Source organism: Hemicordylus capensis, chromosome 4 (assembly GCF_027244095.1).
Source record: "Hemicordylus capensis ecotype Gifberg chromosome 4, rHemCap1.1.pri, whole genome shotgun sequence".
Lineage (NCBI taxonomy): Eukaryota > Metazoa > Chordata > Lepidosauria > Squamata > Cordylidae > Hemicordylus > Hemicordylus capensis.
In genome coordinates, this window is record NC_069660.1 from 251439365 (window position 1) to 251455158 (window position 15794).

Below are 15794 nucleotides of genomic sequence, written 5' to 3' on the forward strand. Positions count from 1 at the left end.
TGCCCTCTCTCCTGCTGTTACTCCCCTGCAACTGGTACTCAGAGGCATCCTGCCTTTGAAGCTGGAGGTGGCCCTCCCACTAGTAGCCCTTAATAGACCTCTCCTCCATGAAGTTATCCAACCCCCTCTTAATAATTAAGAAGCCGAGAAGTACTGGCGCTCTGTCCCCACGCATCCCCCTCCACTGCATTCTCGGTTGTTTCTGAATCAACTCTTAGTTAAATTACTTAAGATTACTTTGTGTTTATGAGGGAAGAAGCTATAAAACACTGGTGTTTTATTAAATAGCACACAATCTGACAAGATATGCTCATCTGTTTTGGTAGATTCCTATTTAAAATTATTATTCACAGCTTGTAAGTACAATTCAGTTCAGTAACATAGTGTAAAAAAAATTTTTTTTACAGAGTGAAATGAAATAGAGCTCTAACCATAACATTTTTTTCACAATCTTCCACATTACCACATGAAATTTCCGACTGATCCTAGCTTCCTTACAACCAAACAAAACCTTTTAGCCACAGAAGCTAGGCTCCGAGATCAACAATCATTTACTGATGACCAGTGGCCAGAGAAATGTAGCCCAAAGTCGAGGAATGCAAGAACAGAGGCTGCTGTTCTGTGCCTGAGCTTGTCTCCTCTTCAGATTTCACTTTATTCAGGAAAATTATGTTCCTGGTTCTAATACACAGGCATTGGCAATCTCTCTCGCTCGCAGGTAAAATATAATTCCAAATCAAGACGTCCCCCATTCTGATAGGGAGGGAGAAAGAGGAAAGGAGGATCGGCAACTCCGACAAAGGTACACTATAGATCAAAGGCACAAGTTAATTGGGGCACCACAAAACCCGCAAATTACAAATGCCAGTCCTTTCAAGAAGCGTCTCCAATTTTAAAGGCTTGGCCTAGATCTATAGCGTCAGGACACCGTGAAGAACAACAAAGAACTTTTCTGATGCCGAGATGATAGTGTGTGAAACTAGGTTCTCACAACTGCTGAAGCTGCCACCCAAAGCACTCCGGATATCACGGGGTGCACTGTACTCGAATCCCCTCTGGACTCGGTGGGACTTGATTAAACACGCCTAGCAGCGTCTGCGGCTCTCAAAGCCCCTCCTTTAAACCCAGCCAACCTGGGTCCCCCGCCATCGCGAACTTCACGAAAGAATTCGCGCCCACCACACCCACCTACCCATACACACACGCAAGTCCTCAGAGCTTCACAATCTATCTCTACTCCAGTGGATTCTTCTTCCCCTGTTGGGGCGGTGGCATATCGTAATTGCAAACTTTCAAGTACCTTTTATAAGGATGGATTTTTTTAAAAAGGAATAAAATAAACACCGCGACAGTTGGGGGGTAAAAGGTGGTCAAAGAGCGCTGGGAGTTCAAAAGTCCTTTTATGCTTTTTTCCCCCTTCTTTCCCCGAAAGAGGCATCCTTCCTTTATTCCGTTGCTTCTTCCACGCCACGACGGCTCTTCTACAAAACCCGTCGCACGCCGAGGCCAACACTTGCCCATTTTAACCAAGCCCGCGAAGCTCCATAAAACTCCTTTACCTGCTGGACAGACTTTCTGCTATAAGCTCTGGCAACTTCGTCTGCCTCTCTATTGCCACAACGCTGCCGCCCTCTGCCCTCGCTCGCCCCGAAGGTGCGACTCCCATGCCCAGGATCCTACTCACCAGGAGGCTGACGAGGAGGAAAAAGCAGGCTCCTGTGCGCAGGCAAGCCCCGCACCCTGCTCTTGCGAGCGGGGCCATTTTCCAGCGTATGGGACTTGGCGGGGAAAGGGCGGTTGGCCGGAGGAAAGCTGGTGACCGTGAGCAGGTGAGATTGCGGCGGTGCTAGAGGATCAGCAGGAGCGGGCGACTTTCTTCTCTTCCTCTCTTTTTTGTTAACTCAGGCAGGCTCCGTTTGTCTCCTCCTGTCCGCAAGATTTGGCTCGTCGCAAGGGTGGAGCAACAAGAAGAGAGGCCAGCCTTCCAGCGGTAGGTTTTCAGACACACACAGCACTTTTTAATTGTTTTTTTTCTTCCTTTCCTCCTTTCCCCCTCCCTTACGTTCTTTATACTTAGCTAGGGAGTGGAGCAGGAAACTCGCGGGGCCTCAACCCCGCCCCTGGGCTGGGCAGGTCGGGGATGCGCTTGGAATTGCACGCCCTTCCCAGCTACTTGGCCACCGGCTGCGTACGTACAGAGAGATTCGCAAGGGCAAGGAGCAGCTGGGAGGCGGCCAGCGTCAGGCAAAGCTCAGGCTGCCTCCTTGTTATTGCCTCCGGTTGTCTTTGACGACCGGGCTGCTCCTTCAGGCAAGCCGCGGCTACTTTCAGCAACGTGCGTGTATGACGCCGACAGAGCCCTCCCACCGAGGCAGCCTCTTCACCGGTGTCTCCCCCTCCCACACTCGGCGCCGCTCTGCTTTTTTCTCGATCCAAACAGGAGGGGGAAGGAGTCTAGTTTCGCTTTCCCACGTATGCGTTAACTTCTTTCGCACGCGGAAAGTACCTGAGCCGCGAGTTAAGCGTGCGCCCTGCACTGACTACATAATACTGGATTATAAATAATAATAAAACTGAATTATACATAAAAAATTCTAGCAGACATACTTACGGAGAAGTATGCACTTAAAAATATGCTGTTCTGTGTTCAGACACACACAAAAATCGATGGGGTATTATTGATTCCAACAAAAAGTTCCTCTTTTGGCTGGCACGAAGTTGCCTTATTTGGGGATTTTAGTTCTGATCATTTTCAGATTGGAGAATGTTGCTGTATTGTACCTATCAAACGCGAACACGCATTTCTAACTTCTAAATGCGAAAACGTGCATTCTGGCTTCTATACAAATGTATGTTTTGAAAAAGTTAATATTTGGAAGTAGCTCTCTCATTTGATTTGTGTGCTTTGGCGTACTGTGTGCCATTTCACTTATTATAAAGCCACTGTATTTGCTTTCATTTGGCCCAGGGCATGGAAAGGCAAAGCGGAAGCAGCTGTTCTTGAGCAAGGGCCAGTCGTCAGAATCTGGGATTGTCAGATACTTATTTTAAAAAGGGAAATGTTTTAAAGACCATCCTGTGGATGTCCTGCACTGCCGACTGCACAAGAGGACAGCTCAATATGTACATAGTAGAACAGAGCCTAGAGCTTTATGTTATTCTTTGAGACATTTTGGATACGGTGAGACTGGACCTTGTTTAAAAGAAATGCCTACCAATGATTCCGCATCATCAGAACCATTCCCAACACAAGGAAAGACCTTTATTTCTGAACCAGGGATAACCAGTTTCATAAACCAGAGGGGCCAAAGTTTAAGCATGATTTAGACTGTGGGCGCTTTGGGGGACAGGGAACCATTTTATTACTATTATCATTTGTAGACTGCATTGAGAACCTTTTCATTGAAAAGAGGTATATAAATAAGTAAGGTCTGGTTTACTCATGGGAGGACTCAACAGCTGCTTCTGAGCTCTGGAGCACATTCTCTGCTGAAATGCAAGGACTGATTTCTTTGTTGGCCAAGGGCCTTAAAACACATCTCTTCACCCAGGCATTTGGTGGTATTAAACTTGATGTTTTAACTGTTTAAATTGTTGTCTTAGCTGCCAATTCAGGAAGTAGTAGGTATACACCTGCTCTCCTCTGTTTTAAAGGTTCAGGGGATATGTTATGAATTGCACTTCTGATCACAATTTGTGCACATCCCTTTAATAGAATTTTTATTAATGTGCTTGCAAAGGGGAAGTAAAATATGTTTGAAATTTCAATGTGAAACATTATTCATTTTTTGTATAATGACCATATATGGTTAATTTGAATCATAGTAAATTTGAATCTGAGAAAGATCTTCTACTTTTAAACAGGGATGTATTATGACCCCACTCCTTTTCATCCTTTATATTAACCCTCTCATTGAATGTCTGGACAATCCAGATTTCCACCCTCCTAAACTAGCCAGCGCTACCTAATCACACAGCAGGGAGATGACTTGACTACCAAGCCAGAGGTTGCCAGTTTGAATCCCCACTGGAATGTTTCCCAAACTATGGGAAACACCTATATCGGGCAGCAGTGATATAGGAAGATGCTGAAAGGCATCAGCACATACTGCGCAGGAGATGGCAATGGTAAACCCCTCCTGTATTCTACCAAAGAAAACCACAGGGCTCTGTGGTTGCCAGGAGTCGACATTGACTCAACGGCACACTTTACCTTTATTTAGTTAGTTAGTTTAACATACCGGCCAAAACTTATGTCTCTGGGCGGTTTACAACAAAAAACAACAGAAAAGTTAAAACATTAGTTAAAACAAATAATGACAACAGAGAAATTAAAACATTGGTTAAAATAAATGACAGCAAAAAGTTAAAACATTGCAACAATTTAAAACCTTAAAACAATATTTTACAATCATGTTAAAATATTAAAACTGTATTTAATTAAAAGCCTAGGTGAAGAGATATGTGTAAAGATTTTTTTTTTAATTGTCAGAGATGGGGAGGCTCTTATTTCAGCAGGGAGCATGTTCCAAAGCTTCAGGGCAGCAGTGGAGAAGGCCTGTCCCCAAGTAGCCACCAGACGAACCGGCGGCAATCGCAGTCTGACCTCTCCTGATGATCTCAAAGGGCAGTGGGGTTCATGACAAAGAAGACATTCTCTTAAATACCCAGGGCCCAAACCATTTTGGGCTCTATAGGTTATAAACAGCACCTTATATTTTGCCGGGAAACTTATAGGCAGCCAATGTAGCTCTTTCAATACAGGAGTAATATGGTCTCTCCGAAATGACCCAGAGACCAACCTGGCTGCTGCATTCTGAACCAGCTGTAGTTTCTGGACTACATTCAAAGGCAGCCCCACATAAAGTGCATTGCAGTAATCCAGTCTGGAGGTTATCAGCATATTCTGAGGTCGTTAATCTCAAGAAACGGACACAGCTGGTGTATCAGCTGAAGCCGGTAGAAGGCACCTCTGCCCACTGCCTCAACCTGGGACACCAGGGAGAGGCTCGGATCCAGAAGCACCCCCAGACTGCGTACCTGTTCCTTCCGGGGAAGTGTGACCCCATCCAGAACAGGCAGATCAAACTTATCTCCCGAGTTTCGACCCCTCACAATGAGTACCTCCCTCTTATCTGGATTCAGTCTCAGTTTGTTAAATGAGTGAGTAAATCTATTGCAGTACTGCTTTATGCTGACAACACAGTTATTCTATCTAGAATATCTGTCAGCCTGAGAAGCGCTTTACATAGGCTAGCTCAGAGGAGGAGTACTGTGAAGAGGAGTATTTATCTATAAATGCCCCAAAGTCCAAGATCATGGTTTTTCCTATTAAAACAACAACAAGCACCTGGAAGCATGTCTGGTGGATTGGTAATCATTAATTAAGTAAGGACTTCTAAATATCTGGGAGTGGTTTTCAGCAAAAATGGCTCTTGGAAGGCCCACTGTGAGCATGCTGCAATTAATGCTCAGAAGAGTGCTTCTGCTATTTTAAAGTTTTTCTTCCACAGAGGTTGCCACTGCAAACCAACTGCAATTAACTAAACCAACTAAGGCTAAAGTGCTTTCACAATTGCTGTATGGTGCTGCTAATTGTGCTCCGCACACTTTTAAACAAATGGAGATGGTCCAATCAAAAATTTTGCATGCTTTATTCTCAATCCCTAGATCCATGCCCAATGTCATTCTACAGCTGGAGGCCAGCCTAACAAGAGTGGAGGCCAAGGCATGGATTTATGTATTTAACTTTTGGATTAAAATTATTTTTTGCCCCAAAGGACTCCCCCCCCCATTGTGGAAGATGGCTTTCGAACTAGCTGGAGTAAATGACTCTGATACATTAGGCAAGCATGGATTCTCCCCTCGATCTTTAATGCCTTTGGGACTTGATGCTGCTAAAGGGCTTATAAAACAACGTATAGCAGACATTGAAAAGCAGAGCAATTTGGCATGAATCGCTGCAAGAAACTTTCTTGGTAGGGTTACAAATTATCCTAAACCAGCCCACTATTTAATGAGCTTAACTACTCCATCCCAGAGAAGGGCTTTTTCCCTTGCACAATTTAATGCACTCCCATCTGCTATACTGGAGAGCAGGTATCATAAAACCCCTGTTACCAGTTGGATCTGTTCCTGTGGTCAGGATGTTGAGACTATGACTCACGTTCTTCAACACTGTTCATTTTATATAGATATTCATACTTCTCATTTTCCCCCTCTTGTCAAATACCTCTCCTAGAACAGATGATGGTTATACATCTTTTTTTATTAGCTGATCGCTGTACACCTATAACACTGTGTGTAGCCACATTTTGGGCGGCTGTATGTAGGATAAGGTCTGAGTTGGCTTAAGTTATCAGCATTATTATAAATATATATTACTAAGTATAACATAGTAATACTTCTACATTACTGTGGTGAAACACATTATCGCAAATAAGTTCATCTCCAGAGCCAGCATACATATTTGTTTAATATGCTCCATACATGAGAGCCAGCGGGGTGTAGTGGTTAGAGTGCTGGACTAGGACCGGGGAGACCCGAGTTCAAATCCCCATTCAGCCATGAAACTAGCTGGGTGACTCTGGGCCAGTCACCTCTCTCTCAGCCTAACCTACTTCACAGAGTTGTTGTGAGGAGAAACTTAAGTATGTAGTACATTGCTCTGGGCTCCTTGGAGGAAGAGTGGAATATAAAATGTCATAATAATAATAATCTCCACCATATGAACATATCTGCAAATGGTAGGTTACAGACCAAGCATTTGCAGGGTGGATAACATTCTTCCTTGACACAGGAGCACTTTACCAACTGCAAGACTGATTCAAAAGCACATGCAATATGACACATTGTAGGCATAACTGAGGAACATAGGAAGCTGCCATATACTGAGTCAGACCATTGGTCTATCTAGCTCGGTATTATCTTCACAGACTGGCAGCAGCTTCTCCAAGGTTGCAGGCAGGAATCTCTCTCAGCCATATCTTGGAGAAGCCAGAGAGGGAACTTGGAACCACCTGCTCTTCCCAGAGCGGCTCCATCCCCTAAGCAGAATATCTTACAGTGCTCACACTTCTAGTCTCCCAGTCATATGCAACAAGGGTGGACCCTGCTCAGCTAAGGGGACAAGTCATGCTCAGCTAAGGGAACAAGACCAGCTCTTCTCTCCTCTAGTCCAGCAAAAACCAGACCAGCTCTCCTCAGACCAGCAAAAAACCAGTTTGCTATCATTTTTTATCCACCTGTATCCTACTGGAAACGGAAATGTTGGTATTGGTATAACACACTGGTTTCAGCGCTTGATAGTTTGCCCTCATGATTTCTGCTATACGTGCACACCTCTTGCAGGAGGTGATTTTTCTCCATGGATCTGACTGGCTTCATTCATTCATTCATTCATTCATTCATTCATTCACTTATTATATTTATATTCTGTCCATCCAAAAATGGCTCAGGGCCAGGGCAGTTCACAATAAAAATAAAACCATTTAAAATATTAATATAGAACAGAATAAAACCATTTAAATATTTACAGAAAATTGACTTTTAAACAATCATCCATCAGCATAACTCTGCAAGTGCAGTTATCTTTGTACCAGCATTATACATTTGGTATATGAATGCTTCCAGTTCATCCACAGTGCTGTGAGGCACTGAGTCCTATGTTCCAAGTGTATTTTGTTCAGTTCCTACAATCAGGGGCATAACTATAATAGGGCAAGGGGAGACAGTTGTCTGGGGGCCCACTGCCTTGAGGGGGCCCCCAGAGGCAAGTCACATGACTCACTCCCCCAGCTGTGCACCCGCCCAGGCTTCCTTCAGTTGTATTCATCCTCCGAAATTGATGTGAGTGTTAAGACCTGGAGCTACCAGAACAGCATGTCTTTCTCTAGTACCATTAAATTTACAAAACCTTTTAAAAAATAATTTAGGATTATGTTCTATTGTGGCACATAGGAGATACACACACACACACACATATACACACTTTTTGTTACCACTATTCAGCCTCATTTAAGATTTCTTTACTTCATGAGCTGAGCTTCAGTGAGAGGGGGCCTTTTTACAATCTTGTCTCTGGGCCCACTCCAACCTTGCTACGCCCCTGCCTACAATACAGCCCATGGCATGTGTAGCTATGAAGGGGATGTGCTAAGAGCACATGTGTTGGGACATTCTCTGTGGACATCCCAACACCTTTCCAGTGCATCCCTTTATCATGTACAAAGCTGTTAATCCAAATGGTCCCTGTACTTGCACTCAAACACTTGTTTAAAAAAGTACTTGGAGCACATGTATAGGGGCCATTCAAGTAAACAACTGACCTGTGCAATAAAGGGGCACATCAGAAGGGCATTGGGATGTCCACAGAGGATGTCCTGATAAACACGCTCTTGACACATCCTTTTCATAATCACACGTCAGGGGCTGTATCATCCAAACTGACCCTTTACTGGCTAAACAAAATGTCTTTCAGTAGATAACTTCCTCTTTCCTGCCAAAGTACCAACAGAGTTGCATCCTGACAGAGCATGAAGCCAAGCAGGGCAGTTTCTTTTATCAGAAGAGGAGACAGATGGCAACAGACATTCAAACATTTTCATGTACGTGGTCAATTTTGACTTCCTTTCCTGTTCCTGCAAGATGAATTGTTCCATTAGTTCTAAGATGCTTGATTGTTTCATTGTAGCCAAACATTCTATCATAGTGTCACTGTCACAAACACTAGATTAACGAAAATAAGCTTGCAGATCTTGAAATGTAAGTTCCCACACATCTATGTGTTTCTCAAAGAAAACCTCTAGGTAGCAAACTTGGAAGTGCGAGCTTCAACTGCACTTTGAAAGTGATTGCCTTTGAGGATTTAATGCACAGTGCTCTCACTGTGCAGAAATTCCCACATTTCAGGAGTACCTCTCAATGACACAAACGGCTGCAAAGCAAAAATGCTGTGAAAGCAGGTCTTCTTTAGACACCATTAATTGCTATAAAGACCTGTAAAGACCCATGTCAAGTGTCAAAGTGCAATTTGAATCTGTTCCACACAATTTTTTCTGACACGCTCAAGTTATGTCAAAATATTAACTGCATTGAGTAATCAGTTACAATATTGGTTATTAATAGCATGATGCATATACATGTCATGTTCTTGGGCACTAGTTGCAATGCACAGTGAAAGCAGACCATTATTATTATTTCTTGTTTGCACAGTCAAACAGGTGTTATTGACTGGTTTGTTTTATCCAGACATCAAGCCCTTCCCAAAGACCTGGGATGCCAGAATTTTGTTATCAGTATTGTTGTTGTTATAGGTATCGCCACAAAATGTAGGCTGTTCCCAGTAAAGTTGTTTTTTTGTAGTTGGCTGATGGTGATTTCTGTGGCCCCTATGGTGTTGAGGTGCTCTTCAAGTGGTAATTGCACCTAGGGCACCAATTACCAGTGGGATTATTTTGGTCTTCTTCTGCTACAGCCTTTCAATTTTGATTTGTAGGTCTTTGTATTTTGTTGGTTTTTTCTGTTTCTTTTTCTTCTATTCTGCTGTTACCTGGTATTGCTATGTTGATTATTTTGACTTGTTTTTCTTTCTTCTTGACTACAGTTATATCTGGGGTATTGTGTGGCAGATGTTTGTCTGTTGGTAGTTGAAAGTCCCATAATATTTTTGCATCTTCATTTTCTACCACTTTTTCAGTTTTGTGGTCCCACCAATATTTGGCTGCAGGTAGCTTGTATTTTTGCAGATGTTCCAGTGTATCATTGCTGCTACCTTGTCATGCCTTTGTTTGTAGTCAGTCTGTGCGATCTTTTTACAACAGCTGATTAGGTGGTCCACTGTTTCATCTTCTTCTTTACAGAGGCGGCACTTGCTATTTGTTGTTGATTTTTCTACTTTTGCTCTTATTGCATTTGTTCTTAGTGCCTGTCTACGATGCTAGAGGGGGCATGCTCAGCATGGCCATGCCTTTTTGGCAGTGTTCACCCACCCTTGGCAGGGCAAAGACATTTTAACCCTTTCCTCACACCACTTGTACCAGTCTTCCTCAATTGGGGAGAAAGGGTCTTGTGCCCCCCCTCCCCTCCCCTGGGAGAGAGGATTGGGCCCCTCTCTTCCCACTGTACTGGTTAAAGATTGCACAACTGATCCCTCTACTTTTTCTCATATGCTTGCAGAATGAGTTTGTTACCGGCAATGGCCATTTGTGACCCTTCCATAACAGCCCATTTTCCAGCTGATATGCATGAGATACATGCCTTCCTCCCCATTTCTCCAAAGACTTCTGTTTTTTTCCTCCCCCTAGTCTCACATCCCTATCTCATGCATGAGTGCTTATGTATGCATCGACAGGATGAGACTACTAGGAAGAGGGCGAGAATACTTTGGATCTTCAATTTTTGTAGTATTGCTCTATTTTATGTACAAGTTGGTAGGGGAAGGGCCCAGTCCCTTCCCCTGGGTGAAAGCATGCTTGGTGCCAGCCTAACCTTGTGAGAAAAACCATCCATCTAGAGCAGGATTAAATCACACAAGAGATTCTTCCTGTGCTATGAAGATGGATCCTGCTCTGGAGCAGACCACTCTCTTATGACAGTTCTTGGCATTGAGACATGCATGTGGGCTAGAAGGCATTTACTGCCCGGCCTGGTTGACAGTTCCACCAAAGCCCCGGAAAGGGTCCCTGAGCCACATTCCTTCTGGTCCTGGAGACTGTTGGGAACCGAGAATATAAGCGCCTTAAAAGAACCTGGTCTTCCTGCAACACATCTCCACGCTTGGTTGTGCTGTTCATGGCCACCTGACTAGCTAGGAACCATTCTAATCCACAGGTATCCCTTCCCCGAGTGCCCCGTGATGGCTAATTTGCATTCAATGCACCATTGTCCCCATTCATTACTGATCACCCTGGGATGTAGATTTCATTTCCAGTCTCTCCTTGTCTGCCCACCCAACGCGGAGCTGCTCGAACACCCATAGTGGCCCGGTCTACTTCGAAGTCAGGAAGGGTTGGGTGGAAGGGAGAAGGTGCAGCGTATGAGTTCTGTTGTTAACCAGTAGTGCCCGGACCCCCACAACAGCAGGACCCCCTATAGTTGTAAAGTTTACCTCATGAGAGTGCAGTCAAAGGGAGAGCTGAAATACATTGGTATTTCTTTTTTCTCTGGTGGACTGGCCCGCTCATGAGAAGGCGAACACCCCTACTGCAAGCTGGCACGAGGATGCAAGTGTGTTGGGTCTTTCTCATTACTTTGCCAGGTCTGCAAACCTGGTGACTACCTTGGTTACAGTGAACCAAACCCCAGGATCCTTTGCCTGCCTCACTATACATATCCCCTGCTAGGAAGTCAATAAGATCTGTTCCTGGAGTACCAGATGAGAAGCCCCGGCTCTTCTGTGGTCAAGCAACTGGTGTCTTCCCCTGGGATTATCAGGCATGTACCTCGGTCTGGTTCCCCTGCACACCTGTGTACATTAAATGCCACCATCCATTGATAAGATCTGAGAGCCCCAGGAATGGGGCTAGATTGTGTGTTATGTCAGTGAAAGGGCTCCTTGCACGTGTGTCTATTTTCCTTCTTTTATTTAAAGTGCACTTTCCCCAATGCTGTTCCATCCCTTTAAATATCCCTGTTGCCAAGCAGTGGTAGGAGGAGTAAGGGGATGGCAGAGGGTAGGGCATCAGCTCCAAGAGGCAGCCAGCAAGAAACATGGCTGCCCTAGAACTGACGCATTTATGGGCTGCTCTGAACCAACCTCTAAGGTGGTGAGAGGAGCTTGTACACAAGACCCAGATTATTGCAGGTGGCAGAATTTGGATGACACAGTGGTGCCTTCTAACCTCAGGGTTCAGCAGCGAAACTCACTACAAACCAAGGGTTCAAATTCAGGTTTGGGAGAGAAAATGGAGTGTAGTTGGGTGACAAAACTGCAGCTTCATACTTTTAGATGATCACACATTCAGACCTCTGGCACATTTACCTATGATTTGGCATTATGTCCGAACAGGCCCTTTGACATTAAATGAAAATGTCTACCATTCTTAGATGTCAGGCATGGCATTTGTTGTGGAGTTCAAGCAGTTTTGTCCTTATTTTTTAGTCAGGCTTTGAATTGCCCTGTCTTCTGGGGAAGTTTTGCTGAAACCTTTCCTTTTATTTTGGGCGTGTATCCTGTGTCTGTTTGGAAGAATGAATAAACAATTGTAGAAACTAATAAACTTTTATTTTTTCCTTTACTAATTGTTATCCAATCCAAGGTGGATGACAAATGGCTTGTATTCCATTGTGAGAATAATTACACATACAAATTATTCATTCTGTTAACCCTATGACTTAGTAAGAGCATTGTATATTGCACAGTGATTTTATAGCACATTCTTTTTTACATCAGGATGAACCACACAAGGATGTTTTCATCACATGAATAGTTGCAACAGAAAGGGTTGTTCAGTGTGGCTGCAGGACATGCCATGGAAGGCAGTTCTTTGGTGCTCTGTCATTTTCAGTCCTATTATTTAACACTAGCTAATTGCCTGTTATGAAGACAGGTAAAATTATAGGTGGGGGAGGCTTTGGAATATGGCTACTGCCTTCTGAGAACTGTACTGCTCATAGACATAGTTGCATAACTGGGGAAGCCAGCAAAAGGCGTAGGCAGGCACAGTAAGTGAGGAGCTTCAACAAATGTAGCAATAATTGTTCCCCATTCAAACAGTTGTTGCTGATGCAGCAGTATGATGCCAGGATTCAAAGAATCAAGAAGCTACTCTAGTGCTCCCAAGAAGGCTTTAGCTTTGTTTGTTTGGTTGGTTTTGGTTTTTGCTCAAAAAGCAGCCAGGCATTGCACATGACAGTTGCTGTTGAAAGTGAGGGAAGTTTCTGAGGCAATTTGTTATCTTGCATAGGAGTCGGCTATTTAAAAGAATTTAATGAAGCCGTTCTTTGGATCCTGATCAGAGCATTTTGAATCAAATGACTCATTGTGAGCCAATGTTTTAAAAATAATATACGAATTGTGTTTGAACATGCTTTACCTGTTGTTATAGTGTGATTTTTAGCCTACTTCCTGCATAGAGAATACCCTTAAGATCGCCTTGCTGTCTGTGTGTGTGTGTGCGTGTGTGCACGCGTGTCCCTAACAACTTTGCAATGCCTGCATTGTTTTGGTACAGATGTTAGTACCAATCCAAGATGGTGGATGAATGGAAAGTAGGTGCATTCGTTCATACCTGAACTGCTTGTTAATCAATCCCTTTGCAGTAGTTTCAATGTTTTATTTTTATAGTTTTTACAACTCTTGTTTTTGTACATATCTTGCAGAGTATTGCTACATATTGTGTGTAAATCATGGTCAGTGCTTCAAATATTAGTCACCAAAGAATCATTTGCACAACTGTCCTTCCTAAAACAATAAATTGGGAATATATATTTTGGAGCATCTTAGGGTAATACCCAAGATCACCTGTCTTATAATCATGCATTTATAAGGATGGAACGAACTAAACGTCTGTGAAATGAAAACTCTGCCAATGGACAATCTGTTAGTATACACTGGGGATATGAATTTATTCCTGCTTTGACTGCTGTATTGCAATGTAGACCCTAACCTAGTAACTATTGCTAGGGGAGTTGCTGAGGCTGTGGCCTTAACTGGGCTGGTGAGGTTATTGTGGTGGGGAATAAAAAAGGGACAGCTGGAGACGTTTTTTCTTGCAGTTACCTGAGGATGGACAGGAAGAGCTGATGAACTGAGGGGGGAAGTTGTTTAAGGTGAGGGCCTTATACCATGCTGCCTTCCCCTGGTTGTCCATCCTCCCCACTTCAATTTCCTCTCCTTGTTCAATCCCCTTCTCTGATTGTTGTGTTTGCTTCCTTCCCCTAGATGCTGCTGTGATGGTTCTGACCCCCACTCTCACTAGCTTCTCAGACATCAAAGAATGACACTGTGTAGCAGGTACGCCTCCTGCCTTCTGCTCCCCAGCATTCAGGTGGAGTGTCCTCATGGATTGCACAATACATATGCCTGCATTTTATAGCTTGTGATGGTAACTAAGCAATATTTTGGAAAGAAATTTCCTATGCATACTTGAGAGGAAATAAGTCCCATACACTGGACAGGGTGTCATTCATCTTTGTGCATAGGATTATGCTGCAAATGACTCAAGCATCCAAGCTAATCTTTTCCATATAGGATGGCCAATTCAGAGCCATGTTCCCAGAGGGCAGGTGGAGGGCAAGAGTCCAGAGTAGTGTACAAGTGCACAAGCACATGACAAGAGATGTGGTCTTATTTTGTAATTGGGAAACACTTACCTCTCAATGTTTCCCACAATAACAAACCATTTATAAATGTAATGGGTCACTACCAGCCATATTGTACAGCTTCACTAATTATTCCGTGAATGCTATATACATTCATAATAGCTATTAATGTTTTAACATACAAGAAGCTATGTTTTTAGGGAGTGTGTTTTGAAAGGGCATAACTTTTAATATTAATTATTCAATAATACAAAATATGGCAACTAGCAAGAAATTTAATGAACTAGATGGCTATTGAAAGTAATCTACCTGAAGAAAATATCAGTGAATCTGTTTCATTCTGTTCCAGGACACCACACATCTTGCAGAATAAACATTTTTATTATTTATTTATTTTTACATTTTATATCCTGCTCTTCCTCCGAGGAGCCCAGAGCGGTGTACTAATACTTAGGTTTTTCCTCACAACAACCACCCTGTGAAGTAGGTTAGGCTGAGAGAGAGTGACTGGCCCAGAGTCACCCAGCTAGTTTCATGGCTGAATGGGGATTTGAACTCGGGTCTCCCCAGTCCTAGTCCGGCACTCTAGCCACTACACCATGCTGGCTCCGAACAAAAACATAACAAAACATTTATTTATGGATTTTGTTTAGTCTTTTTAATATTATTCTAAAACTCTCAGTTTGATGGACTAAGAAAATCTATTACAGAGGCAACATGAGACACCAATTTGGGCTATGTATGTAGGTAGATATAGATAGATAGATAGATAGATAGATAGATAGATAGATAGATAGATAGATAGATATCAGTAGTTAATGTTTGTTATTGTCACAATAGTTCAAGCATTTGCCTTAAGCCTGACTAGGTAGTCAAAGTGCAGTTTGAACATATAGATTGGCTCTACTAGATAGATAGATAGATAGATAGATAGATAGATAGATAGATAGATAGATAGATAGATAGAAAGAATCCAGTGGGGGCCCCCATTGGCCTTACCGGCTCTGGAGTTCCCTCAGCAGCCAAGGCCAGGGATGCCCCAGGAAGTTTTTCACATCCATCTTTTAGTTCGCATCTCCACCGGAATGGAGGGTGTGCATTCACATATCAGTCAAATTTACCCCAAGGTCCCTGCGAGCTATCAGGGAGCACTTCACACACAATTCAGGTTTTTCATCATGTGTTAGAGTGTAACCCAATTGATATCCAGAAATCCACATTTTGTGTCATTTACATTATTTTATAAATGGCATCTATGCTTACAATCAGTTCTATAGACTGAGTTAAATGAGATTTATTCCCAATAAGTGTGCCTAGGATTACTGACTAACATTTAGTTGGTATGCACTTAAGTCAAATTCTGTAACAGATTTCAGAACCTTGATAATTATAAAAACTAATATTAAAAGTGATGGATAATTACAAATGGATAATTACAAACCTAATGTGAAAATCAATTGTTTTAACACTAGCCTAGTTAGGGAATAAGGGGTGGGGGGAATGAAAAGAGTGAATGGGCACAGCCTGCAGGG

At 43.1% G+C, this 15794-nt stretch overlaps 1 protein-coding gene across 2 annotated transcripts in view; it reads right to left on the reverse strand.

Moving 5' to 3' along the window:
- LOC128324813 (desmocollin-1-like) overlaps window positions 1-2366 on the reverse strand; it is a 49712-nt gene extending 47346 nt beyond the window's left edge. The window contains exon 1 of one of the 2 annotated variants that reach the window (XM_053249856.1): window positions 1685-2364. In XM_053249856.1, coding sequence (XP_053105831.1) covers window positions 1685-1762 — 78 coding nt within the window. In that variant the 5' untranslated portion in view covers window positions 1763-2364. Of the gene's footprint in view, window positions 1-1684 lie in introns of both variants that reach the window. The other variant, XM_053249857.1, reaches the window with a different exon arrangement.
- Between the last annotated feature and the right edge of the window lie 13428 nt (window positions 2367-15794).